The 27647-nt window shown below is 36.7% G+C and overlaps 1 protein-coding gene across 1 annotated transcript; it reads left to right on the top strand.

The window, feature by feature from the left end:
- On the top strand, positions 494-27647 carry LOC109843583 (heavy metal-associated isoprenylated plant protein 21-like). The gene is made up of 3 exons (XM_020412525.1): positions 494-603; positions 741-816; positions 27298-27647. Exons 1-3 carry the CDS (start codon positions 517-519, stop codon positions 27588-27590), a joined length of 456 nt encoding a protein of 151 aa, XP_020268114.1. The 5' UTR covers positions 494-516; the 3' UTR covers positions 27591-27647.

Here is a 27647-nt window from a genome sequence, read left to right as displayed (position 1 = left end):
AAATTTTCAGGGGTAAAGATGTCCTAAAATAAGTTTGTGCAATTCACATGGGAAAGTACCAGGGAATGTTCTAACGTTAGGCTGATGGATGGTAATAACATGCAATATCTGGAAACAATATGGCAGTTAAGTGCACCAAAAAAAAAAAAAAAAAACCGTGGTACACTTGGGTAAACATTACGGTATTTAAGTGCAATTTAGCAAAGTTTAAAATACTGTAAGACTTTGAACTACAAAGGGTGTCACTATCCTGGTGCTGTTATCAAATTGTAACTCTCATGCATCTCTGGCCTGTGACAGCCCTTGCTGCAAATGTATTTTAATATAAAACAATTTACAAAATATCCTTTTTTTTGTTTGCAAATTTATTTCATGAAATATTAAAAAAATTGAAAAATATGTATATATAGAAACTCAATTCTTACCCTTATAAATGCACATCTCTTTCTTATTTTCATTACCCACATCCCCTGTCTTCCTCTTTCTTTCTGCCCCCTCGTTATCTCACTAAAAAAAATGGGTGTAGTTGATCATTTCTCAGACTTGTGTAGCTTTACAGAGACAAAGGGTACGTTGACAAAAAGGAGAAAGAAGCCACTGCAGGTTAGTAACAAAATTTCACATGGGCGATTTGAGATGGTTTGTTGAATATAATCTGCAAATAGTTGCTGTGCTCAATCTTTTCTAACCCTGTTTTTGGGCTTTTTCTTTTTCTTTTTTTTTTATTTGTTGTGGAACAGACTGTTAATATAAAGGTGAAAATGGACTGTGATGGCTGTGAGAGGAAAGTGAGGCACGCTGTTACCTCTCTGAAAGGTTACATTTTTTCTTTATTTTGCTTTAGTGTAATCAATTTATTATATAATGAAATGAAGTCCAAAACTGAGAGATTAATATATATATTCCTACTTTTTCATAAGTTATAAGAACCAGAAAAAAGTGTTATGGTCCTAATGGTCCTTAGAATATATAATTTTCTGCATGAATGATAGATCCTAGTAAAAATTTTTAGCTCAAGTCAAAAGTTATTTTTCATCTGTTTTTTCTTTTTAAAAAAGAAATCTCAATAGAACCTATTTGTATTTATCAACTTCTAACTTAGAGGTTGTTGGCAAACTGAAAGTGAATACAAATAGTGAAAGTTACTTTTTTTAGCAAATGTGAAAGTGTATCCACGTCAGCATGTAAGTGAAATGCAATTTTTGTTTAGAAAAATAAATTTATTGGTGAAATTAAAAAAGAAAAAATGATGTGAGTAAAAATGGTGTACCGATATCTATTTATTTATTTATGTAAAATCAAGATCCACGGCTAATTAGCTCCTTCTCACTGTTAATCTATTTTTGAACCGTGAGAATCTGGTTTAGAGCTAATTATTATCATCTTCATTGGAATGACAAAAACATTGAACTATTTATGTAAAATCAAGATCCACGGCTAACTAGCTCCTTCTCACTGTTAATCTATTTTTGAACCGTGAGAATCTGGTTTAGAGCTAATTATTATCATCTTCATTGGAATGACAAAAACATTGAACTATTTAGGTTGATAGATCACGCTTCAATAGTTCATAGTCTCTAGAGTTTTTTTTTTTTTTTGTTGAATCGGTGATTAGATAATTGAATTGTGCTAACACTACAGAGAAACACATAAACTTAAGACACTAGGAGGAATTAAAAAGATATAGAGTTAGTGAAAGGTCAATTTTTTACCCGTAAAAGCCAGAGATCTTATAAACACCCCGTAGACAAAAAGAATTCAACGGAGCGCGAGAAACAAGACGGAAAAGAATGAATGAAGGGAAACAAGAACGTAGGTAGCGGAGAAGAAGATAATTTCATTCGCACCGAAAATATGAGACAGCTCATGGGACAGTTGATGTATAAACATATTTTTCCTAATATTTATTATGCTTTTTATCCAACGTGTCAGATGAACAATACTAAGTAAGGACAGTTTCTTAATGTTCAAATTTAAAACCTTCCTCCTTCCTTGTCCTTCTTTCTTCATCTAGCTTACAATATTTCTTTATGGTATGTTTGGATGGAAGGTAGGCGATGGTAGGATAAAAGAACTGGGGAGTTAATCATAGCATAAGAACTGGGGTAATAGAGTAATAGAGGAGAAGAAAGAAAAAATTTACATAAGAATCTTGTCATTTTATTCCTCGTAAATCGGAATGTAGATGAGGTAAAGTGAGGAAAATTAATCATAACAGATGCTTAGCTTTCTATCATTATGGATCAATGTTTGAGATTTGATTATGATACCCTTCCTTCCCATTTCCTTCTCTTAGTTTTATCTTCTAAACATAATAAAATAAGCTTTCTTCTATTTTTTTCCACTAAACTCTTAAACAAGATATTATATTTTTTTTTATTTACTTTTGTATCTTCCTTTCCCCTATTTTATCTTCCCTTTCCTATCTACAGGAAACTGGCAAGCACCTACTAAATCTTCCATTCTTGTTTTATCCCCTTTCTTTGCTGCTGAAAATCAACAAATTAGATTAGTCTAATCTTTTTTGTGATTTGGCTTTGCACCCGACACAAAATTGACTCTAGTTGAAGTGGCTTTGCGGATATGCAGTAGTTTAGATTGTGATTTCAGAATAAAATTGATCTTTAGATGAAGAAGAGAAGAAATAGGATCCGGAAGTGAGGATGGGTTAATTTTTTCTTGGTTTGGAAGAGGCGAATCCATCCTCTCCTACAGATGCGATTTGAAACCCATTTCTGATACTCAGATCATCATGCTTATTAGCTATAATAGTTCATCCCTCCTGTGATAGATCATCATGCTTATTAGCTATAATAATTCATCCCTCCTGTGATAATATCACGGGCACCAATTTGAAAGACAATGGAAGATGAAGACGATGACCGCGGCTATAAGGATGATATATTTAGGCTAAATATTATAAAAAAAACATTTGCACTTTTGGACCAGTGGTTCGCAATAATTATCCAAAGTTAAGGGGTTTTATGATATTTACCTATATATATTTAACAGTTCATTTGTCGAGAAAGGAAAACTCCTCAGGGACCCCAAAATAGGAGACCCCTGAGGGGACAGGTGAGGTGTCAGCCCCTGGGGGGCTGTTTACTGTTCATGAACAGTAAATCAATCCCCCAGGGACTGACACCTCACATGTTCCCTTAGGGGTCCCCTATTTGGGGTCCCTGTAGCACTACTCGTCGAGAAAAGAGGAAGGAATTTTAGACAAGAATTCCCTTGCTCAAGCTTTTAGTATTATTAAATTGCTAACCAATTGCCATTGCCACATCACTTGTTTCATCATTCTGACCTATATTTGAGTCCTCCTAGCAGTACTCTCTATTTTTCTCACCTTCATCTAATTTCAATATCTTTTAGAGGTTTGCTTCGGTGCTCCAAAAATAGGCTTTTTTTAATTTTTAAATTAACAAAAATAACAAATGAGCTAAAATAAAAAGGGTATTTTAGTCTTTCAAAATTCTCTTCTAATTGCTTTCTATCCTAAACGTAACCACTCTGTTGCTTTTTTCCCTTCTCATCACATGACATAATTACTTTAAGCGAAGAACAATGAGCATAGCATAGTGTTCTATATAATTAAAAAAATTAAAAGGAAAAAGATGGGGATACCTTTCACATCGCCCCTTCACGAGAAATTTTGGAGAATAGGATGCGTCGTTGCCTTTTATAAACAATATATAAAAGGTAATTAATCAAGAGGACAAATAAGACTAGCAAAAATTAGCTTATAAACTAGGGAAATAGGATGAGTCGTTGCCTTTATCTTTCTTTGAACTATGGAAAGTGTGGTTGATTCCTCCCATGGACAAACAGTACAAAGCTACCTACCACTGAGTAAATGACCAAGACATCAGAATGAATCTGTGGATACTAGTGTGTCATGCCCCGCTTCCCAAAACATCCAGGAATCGGAACGTGAACAAGCCCGCGACGTATTAGATTGAGAAGAAATATACACTATTATTTTTTTCCTTTTCTTCTCAATCCAATACGCTAAGCGTCTGGAAATAAATACAATGCGAAGTCACAGGTCCCCGATCACAATCAGTAAGAATATAATAGACAAACCCAAAATAAAAATATCATATCACAAATGGGATAACATCTGAGACATAATAATACAGGTCAAACGTGCCCTTATACAAAAACTATCTGAATGAAATACTGGAGAATATAAAAATACACTGATCAAAAGGAGATGAAGGTGCCACAAAACAAACTGAAAGGAATAACTAAGCTTCGGCTTCTTCTTCTGCTACGTCTGCAAGACACTCATGCTAATAATCCTCTAGCTTCTGGCGATCTCCTAGCTGGACCTGTTCTTCCTCTAAGTCTGACGTACACCACAGAAAACAGGTGTACGTCAGCATGTATGGCACACGATAAGGTCCCACAAAACAAATAGAGCAACAAAAACCAAAGAGGAAAACGGTACGATAACAGAATGACAAAAGAAACGTACAACTGAAAATCTAACAAAATCAACATGCAGATTCACTACTAAAGCATGATAATCATAAGAATCCATAAATCAATTGGGTACGAAGTCATGCAGCTAGTGATCAAAATAATCATCCAAGTAACAGGGACATACACTAGATGGAATTAATACTTAAAAATCTACAACATGAGACGTAGTACGTCGAGCGAAATAATCCAAACAAGGAAACCCTCATGTATATACCATATGTCTCGAATTCTAAATAATTAAATATTAATCCCAATCTATGTATGAAAAGAAACACAACTGGACTACATCTCACAAGAAATCATACCTACCAAGAAACGAGGTCATGTAAATAGCCATCCTATGACAGGTCACTGGTTCACATCTCACATAGAGTCAAAGTTCATATTCTTGGATCACCGGTTGTTCACAAAATCATCTACGCACAACGTTTCACTACCCCCCCTCAGACCCATCCCTGTGCTACACAGGAATTTCACTGGTGTGAGCCTGGAAATAATCAATAATCACATATCACTGCACCTCAGACCCACCCCAACGCTACACAGGAATATCGTTGGTGCGAGCCTGAAAATAATCAATAATCACAATATCATATCACCTCAGACCCACCCCAGTGCTACACATGAATATCGCAGGTGCGAGCCTGGAAATAATCAACAGTACCACATATCACAACTCCTCGGACCCACCCCTGTGACTACACAAACTTCACCGGCGCGAGCCTGGGATATAACCACAATCACAAATATCCCAACTCCTCTCGTTTTTCCAAATCAACAGCACACAAGCCTCTAGATCTTATTCATGTCACACTGGTCACTATAGTCATAAACTCCTAATGATTCTCAATCACAACATGGAACAATCAATGCAACTAATCATGTGCAATAATATCATAGCATTTCAGATAATCAAAATAAGAATTATAAATCATAAACAACATCTACATAATTTGAAAAATAATCTTTTTTTAAATTAATTCATTTTCCAAAATAAATTCTTTTAAATTATTATAATTATCTAAAATGGTTTTTTTTCCGAACTAAATTCTTTTAATTCCTTATAATTATTCTAAAAATACTATTTATCATATTACTATAATATATTTTAATATTCTTCATCAAACAATCCACGCAGGTAATTATATTACAAACTAATATATACAGACAACTCATAATAGATCTGAAAATGTAAAGAACGACAAACTGAGTAACGGGATCTTGCATATACTTAATTAACAGTATAACAAAATTGTAAAGATCAGTCAAAGAGTAGTGAGATCTTGCCTATGGGTTTCGTCGATCACGTCGGCGTCGACGCGCGAGGCTACGGCGTCACCACGGGGCGTTGAGCGACAAGGAGTGAGTGCGGCTAGGCTGTCGACGTGGGAATCTCGGCGTGGCCAGCGACGGGAGAGGGCTGCTACAGGGGGTTTAGGCAGACGGGGTTGGGTTGGCGGACGCGGAGCCTGAGGTGGGGTTGCGGGCGTGAGGGGCGCCTAATGGCCCCACAGCCGTTGGACGGCATCGGCCGTAGGAGCGAGCCGCAACGCGCCAGACTTCGGCCCACGACGGCCCGCGACTGAGTGCCCGAGCAGCAGACAGCGGCGAGGTGTAGCCGTGCCTCGAGTGTGCGGCGCGCCTGCAGCCGCGCGGTGTGCCCCTGCTAGCGTTTTGGGCTCACTGCCCCTGGAGGGTTAGACAAAGCGTGGAGGAGAATGATGCGCTCTTGTGCTGTGAGAGTGGGGACGCGCCGCCCATGACTGTAGCGGCATTAGCGTGGCGACAGCGCGACTGAATGCGCAGCAAGTGATGTGGGCTTCAGCCAAGCGTGCCCAAGGCAGCCCCAGCCTCAACGAGCGCCTGGGATGGCCTGACGACCGTACGGCTGCGCAGCGGTGCTTAGTGGGCCGACAGAGGAGACGAAGGGCGCGCTGCCAGTCAGGCTTGGCTCTGCCGTCGCCGGGTCTACGCGAGCGAGCCGGGATGAGGGACCACAGCGCACGACGTCCAGCGTACACGCCGCTTTGCGATCTGGGCGTCGGGATGAGCAGATAGAGAGCGCCGGAAGCCAGAGCCCAGAAAAGACCCCCGAAAGGGCTATGCGGACCAGCGCGTCGGCGCGCGTCGTGAACAGGAGAAGGTATATATATATATATATATATATATATATACACATATGTATAAGTAATTAGGGTTTGGCATTTAAAAAAATTAAAATAAATAATTATGGGTACTTAACAATTAAACTAATTACAGAGTAATTATCTATAAATAAAAGCGTACATGTTGTGCTAATACAACAGTTGATACGAAATAGTCGAAATATACACATATTATACAATTAAACGAGAATAATTAATAATAAGATTATATTTACTTACATTTAAAATCAAGCAATTATGGGATAATTATGTACACAGTAAAACGTACAAGTTATACTAATACGACAGATAATATGTAACAGTAGAAATTATACAGCAAATTATACAAATAATACGTACTTAATAATACCATGTATTATACGAAAATATACGTAATAATAAAAATAATACAACGTATTATTTAAAATAACATGTAATAGCATCAATAACGCAACAGATAAATTCCATAAATTTTCACCGCATAAAATTAATTTATAAATATTAATATCATTTAAATAAATATAAAACTTAGACTTTAAATCATAGAAAATTATAGAAATTCAAGAAAAATACAAATAATCTTTTAAAAATCATAATTAAATATTTTAAAATACTAAAAACATTATTTTAACTAGTTTCAAAAATTCATGGTCCTTACATTCTACCCCCCTTAAAACAAATTCCGTCCTCGGAATTAATATAAAAGTATTGTACAAAAACCCAAAGACGGAGATATGGAACTATATCCATATGCAGAGGAGAATGTAAAACAATAACAACACAAGGTAAGATATAAGATGTGACATTTTACATATAGAACAAGAATTTAACATGTTCATGCAACGAATAGCAGATAATGAAAACACATTCGTAAGCATAAAATAACATGACGCATGAAAATGAAATACTAAGGAACATGAATAACTAGGTATAATACAACAACAATTGAAATAGTTAATGAACAAGCAATAAAATTCACTTATTAAAGTAAAATATATGCAATCCAACAAAAGAGAATAAAAAAACAACTAATAAACAAAACGCCGATAATATGCAAAAGCTACAACTAAATAACAACATAATCCCGAATAACACAGTTAAACTAATAATTTAAATTAAAAATAACATAAAACACATACAAAAAATATATAACTTGATAAATAACCAAATAATAATGATAACATAATACACATACATGAAAAGTACAATGTGACCAAAATTATGTAATAACACACAAAACACGCCAACAACAAAAATATTATGACTAAATACGTACCTAAAACACAATATGTAAATCATGAAAATCAAAACTAAACAACGCACACATGGTAACAACCGTATACACAACTATAAAGTCATAACACCACACCCTTACACCGCAAAATAACAACACTTAATCAAGAAAATACAAGAATACAACGATATTGATATAATATGATCTACGACAATACAAAAATGAAAGAAACAAAATGGAAGAGTAGCACGATATAAAACAATATGTGTTAAAATAATAAAAATACAATTCTGACGAGAAAACATAACAAAGCTCAATGCATTCACATAAGTAACGAACAAATTGACAGCATAGAACTCCAATAAATTAACTCATACAAGATCGTAGAATACACTGAACATAAATGCTTACTAACAATACTGAAACTCACAAACATACCACTAGATAAAGAAGTATAATATATAAAAACAAAAACTATAAAAGGTAAAATAGGTATATAAGCAAATGGAAACATAATTCTTTGTAATAAACACACTGATATATCATAGATAAACATAGTTACACAGTTGATACTAGAAATAATATGAATGACTACAAATCAATAACATCGTAAATATAATAATCTAAGTGAATACACTATAATGAAAAGAGAATAGTAATTATAAAAGAATAAAAAAAGTAAAACACAACATAAATAACGAAAATAATGAATAGAGAATGAACAATAAATAATGACATAATAAAAGACATAAATATCTAAAAATACCATAAATAAATATAAAATTAACACGCGTATACATTATATATTGTTACAATGATAAAACAATACATATCGAAAACGAAGCAAACAACAACAAATATACAATTACACTTTGAACAAACCATGAATAAATACTATACGTACTTACAAACGCTATTTAAAATAATCTTTTATATTAGTTATAAAAGAACAATATTCAATGATACAAGATAATATTACAAAACCTATATAAATAGTAACTCAAACCAAACCTAACGATGTGAATAAATGTTTGAATATTAAAGTATAAATACATTGCTCTTAGAAATAACGAAACCAATTATGAACATACTAAAATAATCTAAAAAGACAAAACTTACTGATAGAACTATATACTGAAAATGTAAATGATAAGAATATAGTGCATATGTAGAATATTAATATCATGAACTTATTAAAGTATATCACAAAATACGAATAATATACAATAATCTAAACATAAGTAAATAATAGATGATATGACAGAAAATACACACATACATAATGTAGATATGCAAAAGTATAATTAAACACAATAAAATAATCTAAATATCAGATGTGATATGCGATGTGTATGTAAAATCTAATGACATGATTCGAACAATTGAAAATGTATAAGTAATGGTATATATTTTTTTAATGAAAACATACAATATAATAATATGTGTGATACATAACATAATATAATAAATAATGCAGAAATCAATACAATCAACAATATATAAGTCAACCAAAGAAACATAGTCATATAAATAACAACACATATAATAACGACAGATACAAGAAAAGATGAAGTTATAGGGAGAGAGCGTGTAGTCACGAAGCGACGAAACAAGAACAGTGGAAAGCCCCGGAGTCAAAGAGTGATAAGATAGGGACGAAACGAAATCTATCAAGAAAATGGAATAAGAGCTCAAGAATAGTCTCACAGATGAAATATGATATGTATCTAAATTGTCCATCATATTCTTACTAGTAGGAACTCGGGACCGTGACCTGCATGGGCCATCACTAAAACATGTCACGCCCCGCTTTCTAAAACACCCGAGAATCGGAACGTGAACAAGCCCGCGACGTATTAGATTGAGAAGAAATATACACTATTATTTTTTTTCTTTTTCTTTTCTTCTTAATCCAATACGCTAAGCGTCTGGAAATAAATACAATGCGAAGTCACAGATCCCCAATCACAATCAGCAAGAATATAATAGGCAAACCCAGAATAAAAAATATCATATCACAAATGGGATAACATCCGAGACATAATAATAAAGGTCAAATGTGCCCTTATACAAAAACTATCTGAATGAAATACTGGAGAATATAAAAATACACTGATCAAAAGGAGATGAAGGTGCTACAAAACAAACTGAAAGGAATGACTAAGCTTCGGTTTCTTCTTCTGCTACGTCTGCAAGGCACTCATGCTGAGAATCCTCTAGCTCCTAGCGATCTCCTAGCTGGACCTGTTCTTCCTCTAAGTTTGACATACACCAGAGAAAACAGGTGTACGTCAGCGTGTATGGCACACGGCAAGGTCCCACAAAACAAATAGAGCAACAAAAACTAAAGCGGAAAATGGTACGATAACAGAATGACAAAAGAAACGTACAACTGGAAATCTAACAAAATCAACATGAAGATTCACTACTAAAGCATGATAATCATAAGAATCCATAAATCATTCGGGTACGAAGTCATGTAGCTAGTGATCAGAATAATCATCCAAGTAACAGGGGCATACACTAGATGGAATTAATACTTAAAAATCTACAACATGAGACGTAGTACGTCGAGCGAAATAATCCAAACAAGGAAACCCTCATGTATATACCATATGTCTCGAATTATAAATAATTAAATATTAATCCTAATCTATGTATGAAAAGAAACACAACTGGACTACATCTCACAAGAAATCATACCTACTAAGAAATGAGGTCATGTAAATAGCCATCCTATGACAGGTCACTGGTTCACATCTCACATAGAGTCAAGATTCATATTCTCGGATCACCGGTTGTTCACAAAATCATCTACGCACAACGTTTCACTGCCCGCCCTCAGACCCACCCCAGTGCTACACAGGAATTTCACTGGTGTGAGCCTGGAAATAATCAATAATCACATATCACTACACCTCAGACCCACCCAACGCTACACAGAAATATTGTTGGTGCGAGCCTGGAAATAATTAACAATCACAATATCATATCACCTCAGACCCACCCCAGCGCTACACAGGAATATCGCTGGTGCGAGCCTGGAAATAATCAACAGTACCACATATCACAACTCCTCGGACCCACCCCTGTGACTACACAAACTTCACTGGCGCGAGCCTAGGATATAACCACAATCACAAATATCCCAACTCCTCTCGTTTTTCTAAATCAACAGCACACAAGCCTCTAGATCTTATTCATGTCACACTGGTCACTATAGTCATAAACTCCTAATGATTCTCAATCACAACATGGAACAATCAATGCAACTAATCATGTGCAATAATATCAGAGCATTTTAGATAATCAAAATAAGAATTATAAATCATAAACAACATCTACATAATTTGAAAAATAATCTTTTTTAAATTAATTCATTTTCCAAAATAAATTCTTTTAAATTATTATAATTATCTAAAAATGATTCTTTTGCCGAACTAAATTCTTTTAATTCCTTATAATTATTCTAAAAATACTATTTATCATATTACTATAATATATTTTAATATTCTTCATCAAACAATCCACGCAGGTAATTATATTACAAACTAATATATACAGACAACTCATAATAGATCTAAAAATATAAAGAACGACAAGCTGAGTAACGGGATCTTGCATATACTTAATTAACAGCATAACAAAATTATAAAGACTAGTCAAAGAGTAGTGAGATCTTGCCTAGGGGTTTCGTCGATCGCGTCGGCGTCGACGCGCGAGGCTACGGCGTCACCGCGGGGCGACGAGCGACAAGGAGTGAGTGCGGCTAGGCTGTCGACGTGGGAATCTCGGCGTAGCTGGTGACGGGAGAGGGCTGCTACAGGGTTGTTGGCCGATGGGGGTTGGGTTGGCGGATCACCGGAGTGAGGTGGGGTTGCGGGCGTAGGGGGATCTAGAACGGGTTGACGGTCTGGTCGCGGAGAGGAGTGAAGGAGATTTTGGCCACAACGGCGGAACTGATGGGAGCAGCGGCTACGGGAGGGTGCAAAGCGTGCTCGGGTGGTGGGGTCAGCGGGTGGGCGCTGGGTTGGCTGATGGAGGTGAGTGGGTTCAGGCGAGGTGAAGGAGGAGCTCAACGAGGCTGGAGGCTTAGGTAGATGGAGCGGTGCTTGGTGGGGAGAGAGGAGACGAAGGACGGCAGTCAGACTGGGTCTGGTCGACGGGTGAGGGAAGGCGAACGGAGAGGGACCACAGCGGCGATGTCGCGGTTTGGATCTGTGGTCGGGAGAGAGAGAGAGAGAGAGCGGAAGAGAGAGAAAAGAAAAGGGTATGGGGTGGCGGCGTGAACAGGAGAACGTACATATATATATACATATGTATAGGTAATTAGGGTTTGGTATTTAAACAAAAACATTTAAAATAAATATTTACGGGTACTTAACAATTAAACTAATTACGGAGTAATTATCTACAAATAAAAACGTACATGTTGTGCTAATACAACTGTTGATATGAAATAGTCAAAATATACACATATTATACAATTAAACGAGAATAATTAATAATAAGCTTATATTTACTTACATTTAAAATCAAACAATTATGGGATAATTATATACATAGTAAAACATACAAGTTATACTAATACGATAGATAATATGTAACAGTAGAAATAATACAGCAAATTATACAAATAATAGGTAATTAATAATACAATGTATTATACGAAAATATACTTAATAATAAAAATAATACAACATATTATTTAAAATGATATGTAATAGCATCGATAACGCAACAGATAAATTCTATGAATTTTCACCACATAAAATTAATTTATAAATATTAATATCATTTAAATAAATATAAAACTTAGACTTTAAATCATAGAAAATTATAGAAATTCAAGAAAAATACAAATACTCTTTTAAAAATCATAATTAAATATTTTAAAATACTAAAAATTTATTTTAACTAGTTTTAAAAATTCATGGTCCTTACATAGTGAATGTAAGCAATTAACTAATTTCCTTCAGCAATCAAAATTAAAAGTTCTAGTTGAAAGCACAAGTGTAAGCAATTAACTAATTTCCTTCAGCAATCAAAATTAAAAGTTCTAGTTGAAAGCACAAGAGCAAAACCACGGTAGAGGATTATGCTAAATTGAAATTAGTTAGTTGAAGAATTGTAACTAATCAACAATTCGGTTTCTCTCTTAAATTGTATTTCCTAAAGTAACCTTTTAACCTATAGTTAATTACAAATTTGGTTGTGGAACACCTCCTAACTACCAAATCTATCTATCTAGAAATGTGAGAGCTATTTTTAAGGAATATATTTACAGATATGCCACCGGTGCTCCAACAAATTTTCATGGAGCACCGACGCTGTAGGCTACCTTTTAAGGGCCTGTTTGTTTGCTAAAAAAAAAGAAAAACCCCCGCCACATAAGATTTTGGTTTCAACCGATTTTTAAATCACACGTTTATTTTGTTTTGTGATTTAAAGAAATGAGGGTGCCATGTAGGATATCATGTCAGATTTTTAAAAAACTCATTTCAGACCAAAACCCTCTGAAAACACTTGGAAATGTCACTTCAAAAAAATTTTAATTACTAAAAGCATTGTTGAAACGGTGGCTAGGAATAAAAAGGATTATTTAATTACTGAAACCTCTATTGCTTTTGCAGCTAATTTCTATTTCTATTTTTTATGTTCAAACAAACACAAGAAATGAAAATAGATGATTAAAAATCAATATTTAATTATTGAAAACACTATTGCTTTTGCGGATGAGTTTTCTTTAAATGTGACGTAGCAGGGATTTCATTGCGAAAAAAGCGGGAAATGTGTTGAAATGTCTTGAAATGGGTTGGAAATGTTTGTTTTTCATTTCCTTTTTTTCGGAAAACAACCAAACAAGCCCTAAGGGGATCTGAACGGCATTAAATTTGATGAATTCATTTTCACATTTCACTTTCATAACCATTTTCAATTAAACAAACACCAGAAATGTTAAATGTGTTTCATTGTGACACTTTCACTTTTTACTTTTATACAGACAAACACCATCACAATGGTTTTTGGGTAGTTTTTTTAAGTCGTCGTACGTTTTTGAAAAATCAAGATATAAAACCTTAATATATCCATATTTGTGTTTATCAGCTTTTGGACTTAATCATTTTTAGGCCGTTACCATACTCCCTTTAGAAACATGAGTTCGAAAAAATCTTTCTATAGTCAATATATACCCTTCACTATTTTGAATATTTCATTTATATCTTAATCTATCTTAATCATAATTATATCATATCCTAATCCTACGTGCTTAACAATTTATTAAAATAATATTAATAAAATATATAAAATACCTTTGTGGTATTAGTTTGTTAAGATAAAGAAATTATACGTAGCTAACATATAATAATACATGCAGTATTACAAAAAAATCCTAAAAAGTTTTAAAATTACACAAAATACACTAAAAAGTTTAAATTTATAAAAACCATCCCGACGTCTCAAAACTTAAAATAGAAAACATAAAATCAAGAAATTAATAGTATTTTTGAAGAATTTAAAATTTACAGTTAACACCTTAATGTCTCAAAATTTATAGAAACAACCTCAAATGTTCAAATTATAAACAAGCACCTTAAAATTCTAAAAATTTAAAACTTACAAATAACATAGAAGAATTAAAGAGATTACCATGATGCACCTAAAAATTTCTGACATTTTAAAACATAAAATAACAAATATAAAATCAATTCGAAAAAATCTTTTTACGGTCAAAATTATCATTCTCTATTTTGAATATTTTATTTATATCTAAATCTATCTTAATCATAATTATATCCTCTCCTAATCATACGTGAAGTATCTATACCTTAACAATTTTAAAAAATAATATTAATAAAACATATAAAACATATTTATGGTATAAATGAATTTAATGGATTACCATGATGCACATGAAAATTTTAAATATTTTAAAACTTAAAATAACAAACATAAAATCAAGAAATTAACAGCAGCCTTCGAAAAATTTAAAATTTCCAATTAACACTCTTAATGTCTCAAAATTTATAGAAACACCAACAAAAATTCAAATTATAAAAAACTACCCTAAAATTTTAAAATTTATAAACAACAAAAGATGAATTTCAAGAGATTACACTTAGGCATCTAAAAATTTTAAAATTTTCAAAATTAACCTCAAAGTTATAAAAATTATAAAAAAACTCCTTCAAAATTGAAAAATCATAAGAAACTCTAAAATTTTAAATTTTATAACCAGTGCACATCAAATCTGGAAACTATTGGTAGATCGCTAAAATTTAAATTTTTTTAAAATTAATCTGTTGTTTTAATAATTGTAAAAAATACGCTCAAAATTTTAGAGTTGTAAGAAATATCTTGACATTTAAACATTATCATTGACACATGAAATATATAAGTTACAACTATCAAAATTATAAATCACACCCTCAAAGTTTAAAACCACCAAAAAGGGCTGAATTTTTAAAACTTAACAAAGAAAAGTATAATTGCTTGGTATTCTTTCATTAATATATATTTAACCCATATGAATGTGGTCCTTTATTTTAATGAGTGGAGAGGATTGTGTCACTTCACTACCAAGCATAAAATTTATGCTTGGTAGTGATGTGGCATAATCCCCTCCATTTATTTAAATGGTTGCATATCTCCATGCACTCCTCAACTCATGTGAATGTGGTCCTCCATTTGAATGAGTAGAGGGGATTGTGCCACCTCACTAACAAGCACAAAATTTATGCTTGGTACCAAGCATACCTATATTTCTCTCTCTCTCTCTCTCTCTCTCTCTCTCTCTCTCTCTCTCTCTAATTTAGGGTTTACTCTCCCTTTTCAGCATCTAAAAATAGTCTAAGTTAATACTGGTAAACAAAAATAATAAGAATTGATTAAAAACATCCGGTTAAGAAATAAAATTTTAAAAAATATTATTGCTTCAAAATTATCATCACTATATAAATTAAAGTGACTGCATATAATTTTACTAATAAGTTGGAGAAGAGAAGATACATTAGTAACATTAATTGATAGATGTTTAAATGCATAAAAATAATGAAAGACTATAATATAATGGCTTAATTGATTATAATTTAGAAACATTAATATCTGATGTTAATAATATTTATAGGGTAACAAAATACATGGAATTACATATGGAGACACTACCAGAATATTCAAAGATATCCTTCAAAAAAAAATCAAGCTATTTCTATTGCAAATAGGAAAGTGACGGAAATAAATCTAAAATACAGAAAACATCCATGAACCACTTGAATTAGCATTAACATAAGGCACATCAATTTAAAAAGCACAGATTGAGCTACATTGAAGAATAATTTAATAATTTTATCCCAATCAAAGAAGAATTCTCCATGGAAGATATAAGAAAAATTAGTATAACTCATAAATTTCATACTTTGTTCTTTAAATGCTAAAAATTAAATATCAATATTATAATATAAGGCAAATTAGAAATAAAAAATGCAAGTATTTAGTTTAGATCTTTGTGGAATGGGATGGAGCAAAGATAATATTATTGACATGACAGAAACTCCTAATGGATGCACATCAGAAGAATTCATTGTAGAGAAAATAAGAGGTAACTCCTAAACTTATTTAAGTTATAAATTAGGAATATAAAGAATTATATATATATATAATTAACATTTATTCTCATTAAAATAGGAAAAAAATTAAAGTTTGTATTTCAAGAAGTTTGTGTTGAATATTAAAAATACATTTAACTTCTTTGTGAATTTAAACAAAAAGATAAAAAGATTAACTAGCCCAGGAAAAATAACAACACAAAAAATATAATTCTAGTCTGATGTCACAATCGATGTAGATGATGAAGACACTACTCTAGAATTGCCTGGAAAAAAGATAAAGGTGAATAAGGATTATTCTTTGCTCAATAAAAAAATTAAAACTAAAGGAATAAAAGACCATATTTTCTGAAAATTCTATGTAAGCATCGAAAATTACCTATAGGTCTCCACGAACAGCTCGGCGCTAAGAAAAGACGATGAACATCACTATCCAATTCACAGAAGCTTGATTGATGTCGGTGAACGCTTGAAGTGAATCGACGAACTACGTGAAGTAACGGAATTTCAGAATAACAAAGACACGAACTGATCGGGAACCTCGTGTCATTCACAAACGGCAAAATACCCTTCGTGTCTCATTTATTCCACAGATGATCTAATTATTGGAGCTTATAGAACTCCTTGCCGGCTTTCCAACGCACTTTGAATCACTCAAATCCGAGTTCGGATGAAGAAGTTAAGGTGGAAACGGACGAATATACAAAAAGCAGCGTCTCAGCCTGAGTTGAGACACCGCGAGGTGTCTCGGCCCAAACGAGACACCCCAAGGTGTCTCGGCCTAAGCCGAGACACCCAAGAGTGTCTCGGCCTCGCTGAGATGCCCAAGGGTGTCTCCAGGCCTAAAATTGGGCCGTTGTGCTGTTTCAACCACCCGAACTCCCTCAAACCTATAAATACAAGCCTCAGGCCTTTATTTTTCTAGATCTGGAACTTTGGAGATTAGGCGAAGCCCTGCCGGATTGAAGACTGAAGGTGCACGAATTTCAGAGAGGAGGAGGAGAGATCGGATCGAGTTCTTCAACGCAAGAGAGAGAGATTCTTCAGATCTGCAGTTCCCCGGGTTCGTTCCTTAAGATTATCCCGTTGTGATAATCTTAAGAAGAGCAATTATCTCGCCGTTTCCGAGATAAGCGCTACGGTTTCTTGATTCCTTCGCGAATCAACGAAGCTCTACCCAATTCTTTAGCAATCAGATCTGATCGATGGTGGTCCACGGATAAACCCCGGCACAGGCAAAGATCCCACACAAGCAGAAGACCGATAAACGATCTCTGCGTTTGTTTGATAAAGTTGTAAACTTTTTATTTTCATTGTGTAAGGAGATCTTATAAAAAGATTAACTTTTTTTTATTTTATTCGAGTTTATTATAACGACTAAAGTTGTAATAGATTCGATAGCAATGAGAACAACAACTCCAACAGCCTCGATGCCGAGGCTGTCGTCCCGCAACCGACGATCAAGATCCCCGTGACTGAAGAGGTCGAGTACGAATTCAACCAGCAGAAATTTGAAAAGTACATCTCCTCCTCCTCCAGATCTGCTCCTCCTCATAAGCTCAGGAAGATCTCCTCCTCCCAGAAGATCCGCCGGTCTCCAGATCTAAAGATCCAAGAAGTCGATCTCCACGTTGTCGCTGCTACAGTTGCACCTTGCAATGATCCGCCGGCATCCAATGAGACCAGATCTACAGATCTGAACTCTTTCGTGATCAAGGAGCCGATTGCTGAAGGCGCGCCAACTTTATCAAAGAGAGCACGTCAACGAAAACGCCAACGCCTCGCGCGCCAATTCGCCAAGGCTTTGGATCAGGTGGACGGACTCCGTTACCAAGCAGATTGGGAGTTTAGAAAGCGCCAAGTGACTAAGTTATCGCCACAACAAGCATCGGGACCCTCCTCCTAACCTCTAATTAACAAATGGGTTCAGGTCAAACGAACCCGTTATACCCTCGAGGAGCGCGTCCAGAAGCGTCGTGCACTTATTGCGCACACCCAGATCCTTGTGCGAGAGGGACGAGTATTGCAGAGGGAAGAGGTGATCAAGAAATCACCAAGATCTAAGCAGGTTTGGGTGCCGAAGGCTAAGTCAGCGCCCCTACCCGATAAAAGACATCAGTCGTGTCTCTCGGTCGATTCTAGATCCAAAGCTGGTTCCCAGCTTTCGTCAAGTTCAGATCTCACTCCTTTTAATTCCGCACCTCCAATGAAGCTTCGCGACAATATGTACATATCCAGAGGTAGGAAAGTGATAGCAGAACGCCTGGGTCTTTTGCACAAGGATCAAGGCAAAGCTCCAGTCAAAGAACGCTTGGGCATGATGAATGAACCCCGAGCAACTAATTGAGTTAGGGGTCGCACTCGCCCTTCCAATAAATCAGAGCGTTCCTATATTGGGAAAGCTCCTATAACTGACCGCCTCGTACTGCGAGTCAATGTCCAAGAGCCTGTTGAGGTCTCACGCTCACGAAAGTGTGACTCAAAACGTCCGACTTTTGAGAGCATCGACAAGACGACGAAACCTCAAAAGGAAACATGTTCGTCAGACGACGACGTTATACCTGAGGAGTTGTGCCAGCACACGATACGTTGCTCCGACAATCATGCCGATGAGTTGTACTATCGGGCTGGGGGTACAAACAAATCTCGAAAGAAAGGTACCCGAGAAACGGACTCTTATTGTCCGTGTACTAAAATTATCAGGGTAGTATTATCAGCATGTAGCTGCCCCAAGACCACTCCACAGAGGGTCTCGGTATTTGAGAGGGTCTCCACTGAAGCATCAAAGCCCAAATCAAGGCGTTTTTTCAAAAGACGATTGGTTGTTCGAGATGACGAACTCCCAACGGTTACTATCAACGTGGTCGATAAGGGGAAGTCTCCGATTAGTTCAAATAGCTCCAACCCTAATTTTTCTCCAGGAAGAGAAGTCAGTTCGGGAATAACCCAACGAATATCTCAGCTTCATCTAGAAGTCGTTGGACATAATGATTACTAGGGAGTCCATGAAGGAATCCATTCCGATGACGAACTCTCAGATTCTTATTCCGCAATCGCCTCTGACGATACAACATCTAGCATAGGAAAAGCTCGGGAAGTGTTCATGATCAACACCGAGCAAATAGCCAAAATAATTGAGGATGCTCTAGCCAAGCAGAAAGAAGCATTCAAAATCGAAATGGAAATGGCTATGCAGGAGATGAGACAAATACACGACCAACAAATCCGAGCTTTGTCGAATCAGCTAGGTAAGTCCAGCCGTCGCAGCACTGCTAACCAAGCAGGTAGCGATTCAGATGTGGATGAACACGACGGCCTGGGGTAGCCTCACTAAAATAATTACGCTGGGGTGGACCACCAATGAGGATAACACTGGGGGTGGCCGCATTATTTCTCTCGAAAATTGTCCAAACAGGATATAGATGAGGACGAAAAGATGAAGGACCCGAGAGCAAAATTAACGCTTTAATGTCTGCTCAAGAGGTAAAGTAGACCGGCCATCTGTGTCCCTTACCGCAAAGAGTGGGATTCGATCCCCGTATCCGCGGCGAAGTTCAACCTTATCAACTTCACGCCGTTCGACGGCGAAGGGCTCGCCCACTCGCATCTCATACTACTTAAGTCCCACTTGGGGGTGATCTCTGGCAACGAGCCTTTGATGGTTCGGTCATTTGTCAGCACCCTTCGCAGGCCCGCCTTCGATTGGTACCGCCGTCTCAAGCCCGGAAGCATCAACAGCCGGGAGGACATGGAGAACATGTTCCTCGCTCATTTCTTCGATGATGACGCCGAAGTGTCGATCAGGACACTCTTCGATGAGAAACAAAAAGACGGAGAGTCGGTGGATACCTTCATCAAACGCTTCCGCAATCAGGCAATAAACTGCAAGGATTCTGTCACGGAGGAATTCATCTTGCAAACCTGTCATAACAACTTGTCCATTAACATCTTAGACGTTATGGGAGTAGAGCCGCTCAATACCTGGAAAGAGTTGAAGTTGCGCGGAGAGCAGGCCGAACGCTTTCTCAGAAGGAGGAAGGTCGAAAGAATCCAACCGATGGCTAACCCTATGAATCCGAGTCTCATTTCCCATGATGAAGGGAAGGTACCTACAACAGTTGTTGATGTTAATCAGACGTCGCAATAGCAGCCCCGAAGACAGTAGAAGACTTCGGATTCGAGGCTCCAAAAAGAGTACTCATTCAAGGACAAATACGTTCCAGCCATCTTCGAGACCCTTCTTGAAAACAACAAGATCAAGCTGCCACCCATCACGAATCAGGAGGAAGCTGACAATACTGCGGATCCAAAGTACTGCGCGTACCACAGGAGGATCATTCATCCTACCAAGGCTTGCTTTACTTTAAAGAATAGCATCCAAACATTGGTTGAAGCCGGCGTCATAACGCTGGGATAAGCCAAATGAGAACGGCGCCACTCCGAAGAGTATACGAGTATAAACAGCTTCTCAACACTCCGACAAGTATACGAGTATAAACTGCTTCTTAATCCTCCGACTGGTATATGAGGTTAAACTGCTCCCTGATACTCCAATAGGTATATGAGTCTAAACTATTTCCCACACTTGACAGGAAGTTCCTGGAGAATTTTTATATGTAATATTCTTAAGGATAACCCGATCATGTAACCGAATGCAATGATAAACCCAGTTTTTCGAAGAAGCTGGGGGTGGATGATTCATATAACGGGAAGTTCCTAGAAAAATACTATATGTAATTTTCTTAGGGATAATCCGATCATTACAAACAAAGTGATAAACACTAAACCCCCACTGTGATTTCCGAACACTCTTTTGTTGAGACGAGATTCGATCGCTTCGTTGGATCAATCTTCCCTCACAAAACTCCTATTGGTGTTTGACGACAGATCAACATTTCCTCACAAAATCCCCCACTGATCAAATCAATTGGCGGTGGGTCCACTAAAATTTCTATCCGTCAATTCATGGTAATTTTCAAAGCTTGACGTGTTAAGTTCTGATCACTTAACATCAAAATCCTCCATCGAGTGGATAGTACAAACCAATATTTCTACTGCTACTTGTATTCCACTCCCTTTGCTTTCTGGTCAAACCTATAAAAGTTAGGACCAAAGCCAGATTCCCCTTTCGATTCCTTCCATGAACGAGAGGTTCACTTTTAAATTGAGCAATCAAACCTATAAAAGTTAGGATTGTCTCTAACTTCACTTAGTCAAACCTGCAGATAGTTAGGACTAAGATTGAGTTATCTCTTTCGATAAATGAAAGACTTTCGTCTTTTCCTTTTTCAGCCAAACCTATAAAAGTTAGGGTCGAAATCAGAATTTCCTCTCAATAAATGAGGAACTCTTTTCTTGGATCAAGCAACCAATCTTATAAAAGTTAGGGTTACTTGAATCTTTCCGATTCTTGGAGTGGAGATCCCACTCCTAGTTTCATCTTTCCGGATTCTGGGGGTGGAGATCCCACTTCGAGTTTCCTTTCCAACTGAAGATAGAATATAAAATTCTTCCTCTTCGGTGTCGGGAGATAGAATATAAAATTCTTCCTCTTCCATTTTGGGTTCGTCTTTACCCTGAGAAAATACACAATTCTTAACTTCAAATCCGTACATTCTATGCACGGGGAACTTTATCTCGACTCCTAAATAGAGATAAGCCTACGCCTAACACGCGTTGCAGGTTTAGTCTTTCACCGATTAAAAAAGACACCAGAATTCCAGTCTGGGGAATTTTATCCCGAAGCCTAAGAAGGGATAAGTCAGCGCCTAACACGCGTTACCGGTTAGTCCTTAACCGTAAAAAAGGGACAAAAGCCCACATATTCGACATTGTGGTAGGTTTTTATTCATAACACCAAAATTCGTACTTCACACGTACGAGGAATTTTATCCTGAATCCTAAGTAGGGATAAGTCAACGCCTAACACGCGTTGCCGGTTTAGTCTTTCACCGATTGAAAAAGACACCAGAATTTCAGTCTGGTGAATTTTATCCCGAAGCCTAAGAAGGGATAAGTCAGCACCTAACACGTGTTGTCGGTTAGTCCTTAACCATAAAAAAGGGACAAAAGCCCACATATTCGACATTGTGGCAGGTTGTTATTCATAACACCAAAATCCGTGCTTCACACGCACGGGGAATTTTATCCTGAATCCTAAGTAGGGATAAGTCAACGCCTAACACGCGTTGCCGGTTTAGTCTTTCACCGATTGAAAAAGACACCAGAATTGTAGTCTGGGGAATTTTATCCCGAAGCCTAAGAAGGGATAAGTCAGCACCTAACACGCGTTGCCGGTTAGTCCTTAACCGTAAAAAAGGGACAAAAACCCACATATTCGACATTGTGGAAGGTTGTTATTCATAACACCAAAATCCGTGCTTCACACGCACGGGGAATTTTATCCTGAATCCTAAGTAGGGATAAGTCAATGTCTAACACGCGTTGCCGGTTTAGTCTTTCTCTGATTGAAGAAGACGCCAGAATTCTAGTCTAGGAACTTTTATCCTGAAGCCTAAGTAGGGATAAGTCAGCGTCTAACACACATTGCCGGGTAGCCTATTCCCGTAACAATGGCGAAGGCTACGTATTCGAAGTCGTAGCATCAAGTGTAAGGGAGTTCATTCCTTTAGCACAACGTCACATGCGGAACGGATTTTAAACAATCCGCATGTAAGCCCGATTCAAACGGAAATCGGTAAGAGCACATCAAATCCGTTGAGGGCTGAGGATTTGCCAAAAATCCTAAGTCAACATCTAACACACGTCGCTGTTTAGTCTTTTCACGGGAGAAAGACGAAGTCTAAGTATTCAACATCGTAGCACTAAAAGGGTTAACTCTTTTAGCTTAATGTCACATGCGGAACGGACTTAAACAATCTGCATGCTAGCCCGACTCAAACGGTAGTCGGTAAATGCTCGTCAAACCTATTGATGGCTGAGGATTTACCAAAAATTCTATAAATGCAAAAGCCATTGACGCACCAGCTTTATTAACTGGTCTCGTGACTCGAGCATTCAACAACTTCAGGATAAGATCCATACATGCAGATGAATCAACTTTCATAGTTGGTCCTGCAATTCCGACATTTAGGACCGCCATGCTCCAATATCTTAAGAGCTTAAACTGTGTATACTCCAGCAGACGTACGAGTATAAACTGTGTTAACGGTGATCGATCCAAAACCCTAAGGTCAACGCCGGTCAACGCGTAACCCTAGGTCAACGCCAGTCAACGCGTTGCAATCCAAAACCCTAAGGTCAACGCCGGTCAACGCGTAACCCTAGGTCAACGCCAATCAACGCGTTGCGATCCGAAACCCTAGGTCAACGCCGGTCAACGCGTAACCCTAGGTCAACGCCAATCAATGCGTTACGATCCGAAACCCTAGGTCAACGCCGGTCAACGTGTAACCCTAGGTCAACGCCAATCAACGCGTTGCGACAAAAGTCAACGGACGACGTTCAAAACCCTAAGGTCAACGCCGGTCAACGCGTAACTCTAGGTCAACGCCAGTCAACGCATTGTGACAAAAAGTTAACGGACAACGTTCAAAACCCTAAGGTCAACGCCGGTCAACACGTAACCCTAGGTCAACACCAATCAAGGCGTTGCAATGAAAAAGCCGATGTGACGGAAATAGTCAGTTCTAAATCAATTCAGTGACACGAGCCAAACCCAACTCACCGGTTGTAGACTCGAGACTCCGACAACGGCCAGGCGATAAATGCAACGCCGGAAGGACTTCGGCTATTCGTCAAAGCATCGAATAGACTGAAAATCGAAGGAGTCAAGAGTCGAAGCTAACTACAGGTCCTTTACACCGATCGAAGGCTAGACCAATCACATCCAAAGTATTCCAGCCTCTTCTATAAAAGAAACGAGTCTGAAACGCTTTGGACAGGGTATCTGTAGGCATCGAAAATTGCCTATAGGTCTCCACAAACGGCTCGACGCTAAGAAAAGACAATGAACGTCACTATCCAATTCACAGAAGCTTGATTGATGTCGGTGAACGCTTGAAGTGAATCAACGAACTACGTGAAGTAACGGAATTTCAGAATAACAAAGACACGAACTGATCGGGAACCTCGTGTCATTCACAAACGGCGAAATACCCTTCGTATCTCATTTATTCCACAGATGATCTAATTATTGGAGCTTATAGAACTCCTCGCCGGCTTTCCAATACACTTCGAATCATTCAAATCCGAGTTCGGATGAAGAAGTTAAGGTGGAAACAGACGAATATACAAAAAGCGGCGTCTCAGCCTGAGTTGAGACACTCCGAGGTGTATCGGCCCAAACGAGACACCCCAAGGTGTCTCGGCCAAGGCTGAGACACCCAAAGGTGTCTCGGCCTCGCTGAGACGCCCAAGGGTGTCTCCAGGCCTAAAATTGGGCCGTTGTGCTGTTTCAACCACCCAAACTCCCTCAAGCCTATAAATACAAGCCTCATGCCTTCATTTTTCTAGATCTGGAATTTTGGAGATTAGGCGAAGCCCTGCCGGATTGAAGACTGAAGGTGCACGAATTTCAGAGAGGAGGAGGAGAGATCGGATCGAGTTCTTCAACGCAAGAGAGAGAGATTCTTCAGATCTGCAGTTCCCCGATTTCGTTCCTTAAGATTATCCCGTTGCGATAATCTTAAGAAGAGCAATTATCTCGCCGTTGCCGAGATAAGTGCTACGGTTTCTTGATTCCTTCGCGAATCAACGAAGCTCTGCCTAATTTTTCAGCAATCAGATCTGATCGACGGTTGTTCACGGATAAACCCCGGCACAGGCAAAGATCCCACGCAAGCAGAAGACCGATAAACGATCTCTGCGTTTGTTTGATAAAGTTGTAAACTTTTTATTTTCATTGTGTAAGGAGATCTTATAAAAAGATCAACTTTTTATTTTATTTTATTCGAGTTTATTGTAACGACTAAAGTTGTAATAGATTCGATAGCAATGAAAACAACAACTTTCACCGCAAACATTCTATAGGATAATTTAATTATTTTTAGTGGAATTAGGAATCTCTAGAAGGGAGTTTCATGAATTTTATTTTAGTACTTTTATTTACTTATGTGGATGTTTTTATCATATAAAAGTATACTAGAGTTAGCATTAATCTTTAGTTTATAATTTTTTATGAAGTGTATCAATAATTAGGAACAAACTTCATATTCTCTTTTACATAATTTTAGAATACTTTTAACCAATCATTTTGCTTTATTGGTTTTAAATATTTACCTTCTTTGTATAACACTATTTCAATATTTTTTTTTTACTTTTTTAAAACTGTACTTTCACAAATAAAGCTTGGTTTCATGTTAATCAAAATAATATGAAAATTCAAATTAGTTATAAATTATATTTGTTTTCTGTCAATTCAAATATCAATATAAAAATTTAAATTAGGCGCAACCCATTTAAACAAACATCAAAGAAAATAAATAATCGTAATATTAAAGTTTAGAGATAAAAGTAAGTACTAACTATTAAAGTGGAACTGAGGAATAAATTTTAGTTTGAGAATAAGCAAAAAATACCTAATCATGGTCTTTAACCATGTACATTGCACATGTACAAAACCTAGCCTTTAAAAGAATGGTACTTTTCTAAAAAATCTAAAAATTCTTCACAACCAAAAGTCAACTCTTCAAAAAAAAGTCTAAAAGTTAAATGAATATTCCATCCAAAAGCAAATAGCCCCTAACTAGGGAGACTAATTTTAACATATTTTATAAGACTTGATTTAGGGCCTAATATCAAAATACCTATGATTTAAGGTGTCGTTTAGCAAGGGGTTAAGGGGAAGGAGTAACTTATCTAATTCTTTACGTAAAAATAATTTAATTTCATTTAGATTTGATAGCTAGTCAAGATTAAGGGTTAAGTTTTATGTATTTGATAAATAAAGAAGGGTTAAGGAGGCTAGTTGTCATAAATATCCTAAAATATATTCTTTTTTTAAAGTTTTGTTTCTTATTTCGAAAGAGATAACCATTAATCTTCCTCTTTAGGCAAATTTTCTAACTTATCTAAGTGAGGGTTAACTAACTTTAACCATTGTAAAGAGTTTGTTAACCCTTTGATCATTTGACCAGTTTGGATGGTTAAGAAGGGGTTAAACCCCCTTAACCCTTCTCTTACCCCCTTGCTAAACGGGACATAAAGGACTAATCTCTAAAAACTCCTTACATAAATCTCCACTAATTTTTTTGTAGGGCAAAGATCCACATCCAATATAACATGTATAGAAACTTAAAACAACATAAGTATGATAAGCAACATAGTTTCTAAATATATCAAGATATTCACTGCATAATAAGGCCAATATTAGCCACAGCTGCGAGTGGGGTTCACTCGCGTTGTAGCAGGGACACATGTCACCTTTGGGACATGCCACCTAGCCACAACGCGAATGAACTCATTTGCGACTGTGGCTTGACTTCCCCGCATAATAGGGAACATATTTCTATTTGTTATCGAGGTATGAAGTGATTTTTGAACATCTTTGGCATGATGTGACTTTCGATAGTCTTTCTTTTAATTACTCTTATAGTTGATAAGATCAACCATGAAAATTTATGATATTGTTCAATAAATTAGATAAAGGTTTTAAGTTAAAAATAACTAAAAAACCGTTAATCCAAACAATATACAAACTCTTTGCCTTCAGAACTGCTATTATGCTCAAGTAAACAAATGTACAGATATCAAAACTATCGGTGGAGACTATAGCTTCTAAATAGGGTAAACTGCAAAACTTTTAGATGAAATCCTAAAGTTTATTAGCAGTTATCATCTCTGATGAAGATTTTTTTTATTTCAGACGTGATATCGGTGAATATAAATCGAAATCAAAGTCGAGTGACTGTAACAGGCCACATTGAACCAAGCTCTGTACTGAACAAGATAAAAAGTACCGGAAAGTATGCAGAGATGTGGCCTTATGTTCCTCATAATTTAGTGGCATATCCTTATGTTGCTGGTGTTTATGACAAGAAAGCTCCCTCTGGGTTCGTGCGAAAGGCACCTCAGGCGATGCCCAGCCCTGACGCCCTAACTGAGAAATACACGTGGATGTTCAACGATGAGAATTCTGATGCTTGCTCTGTTATGTGAAAATAAGATCAAATGAATAAACTTGTGTGTTATGAGAATGTGACGGGTACGAGGATC

Source organism: Asparagus officinalis, chromosome 5 (genome assembly GCF_001876935.1).
Source record: "Asparagus officinalis chromosome 5, Aspof.V1, whole genome shotgun sequence".
In the NCBI taxonomy this organism is placed as follows: Eukaryota; Viridiplantae; Streptophyta; class Magnoliopsida; order Asparagales; family Asparagaceae; genus Asparagus; species Asparagus officinalis.
Note: the sequence above shows the minus strand (reverse complement) of the source record. Positions and strands in the feature narration are given on the sequence as shown.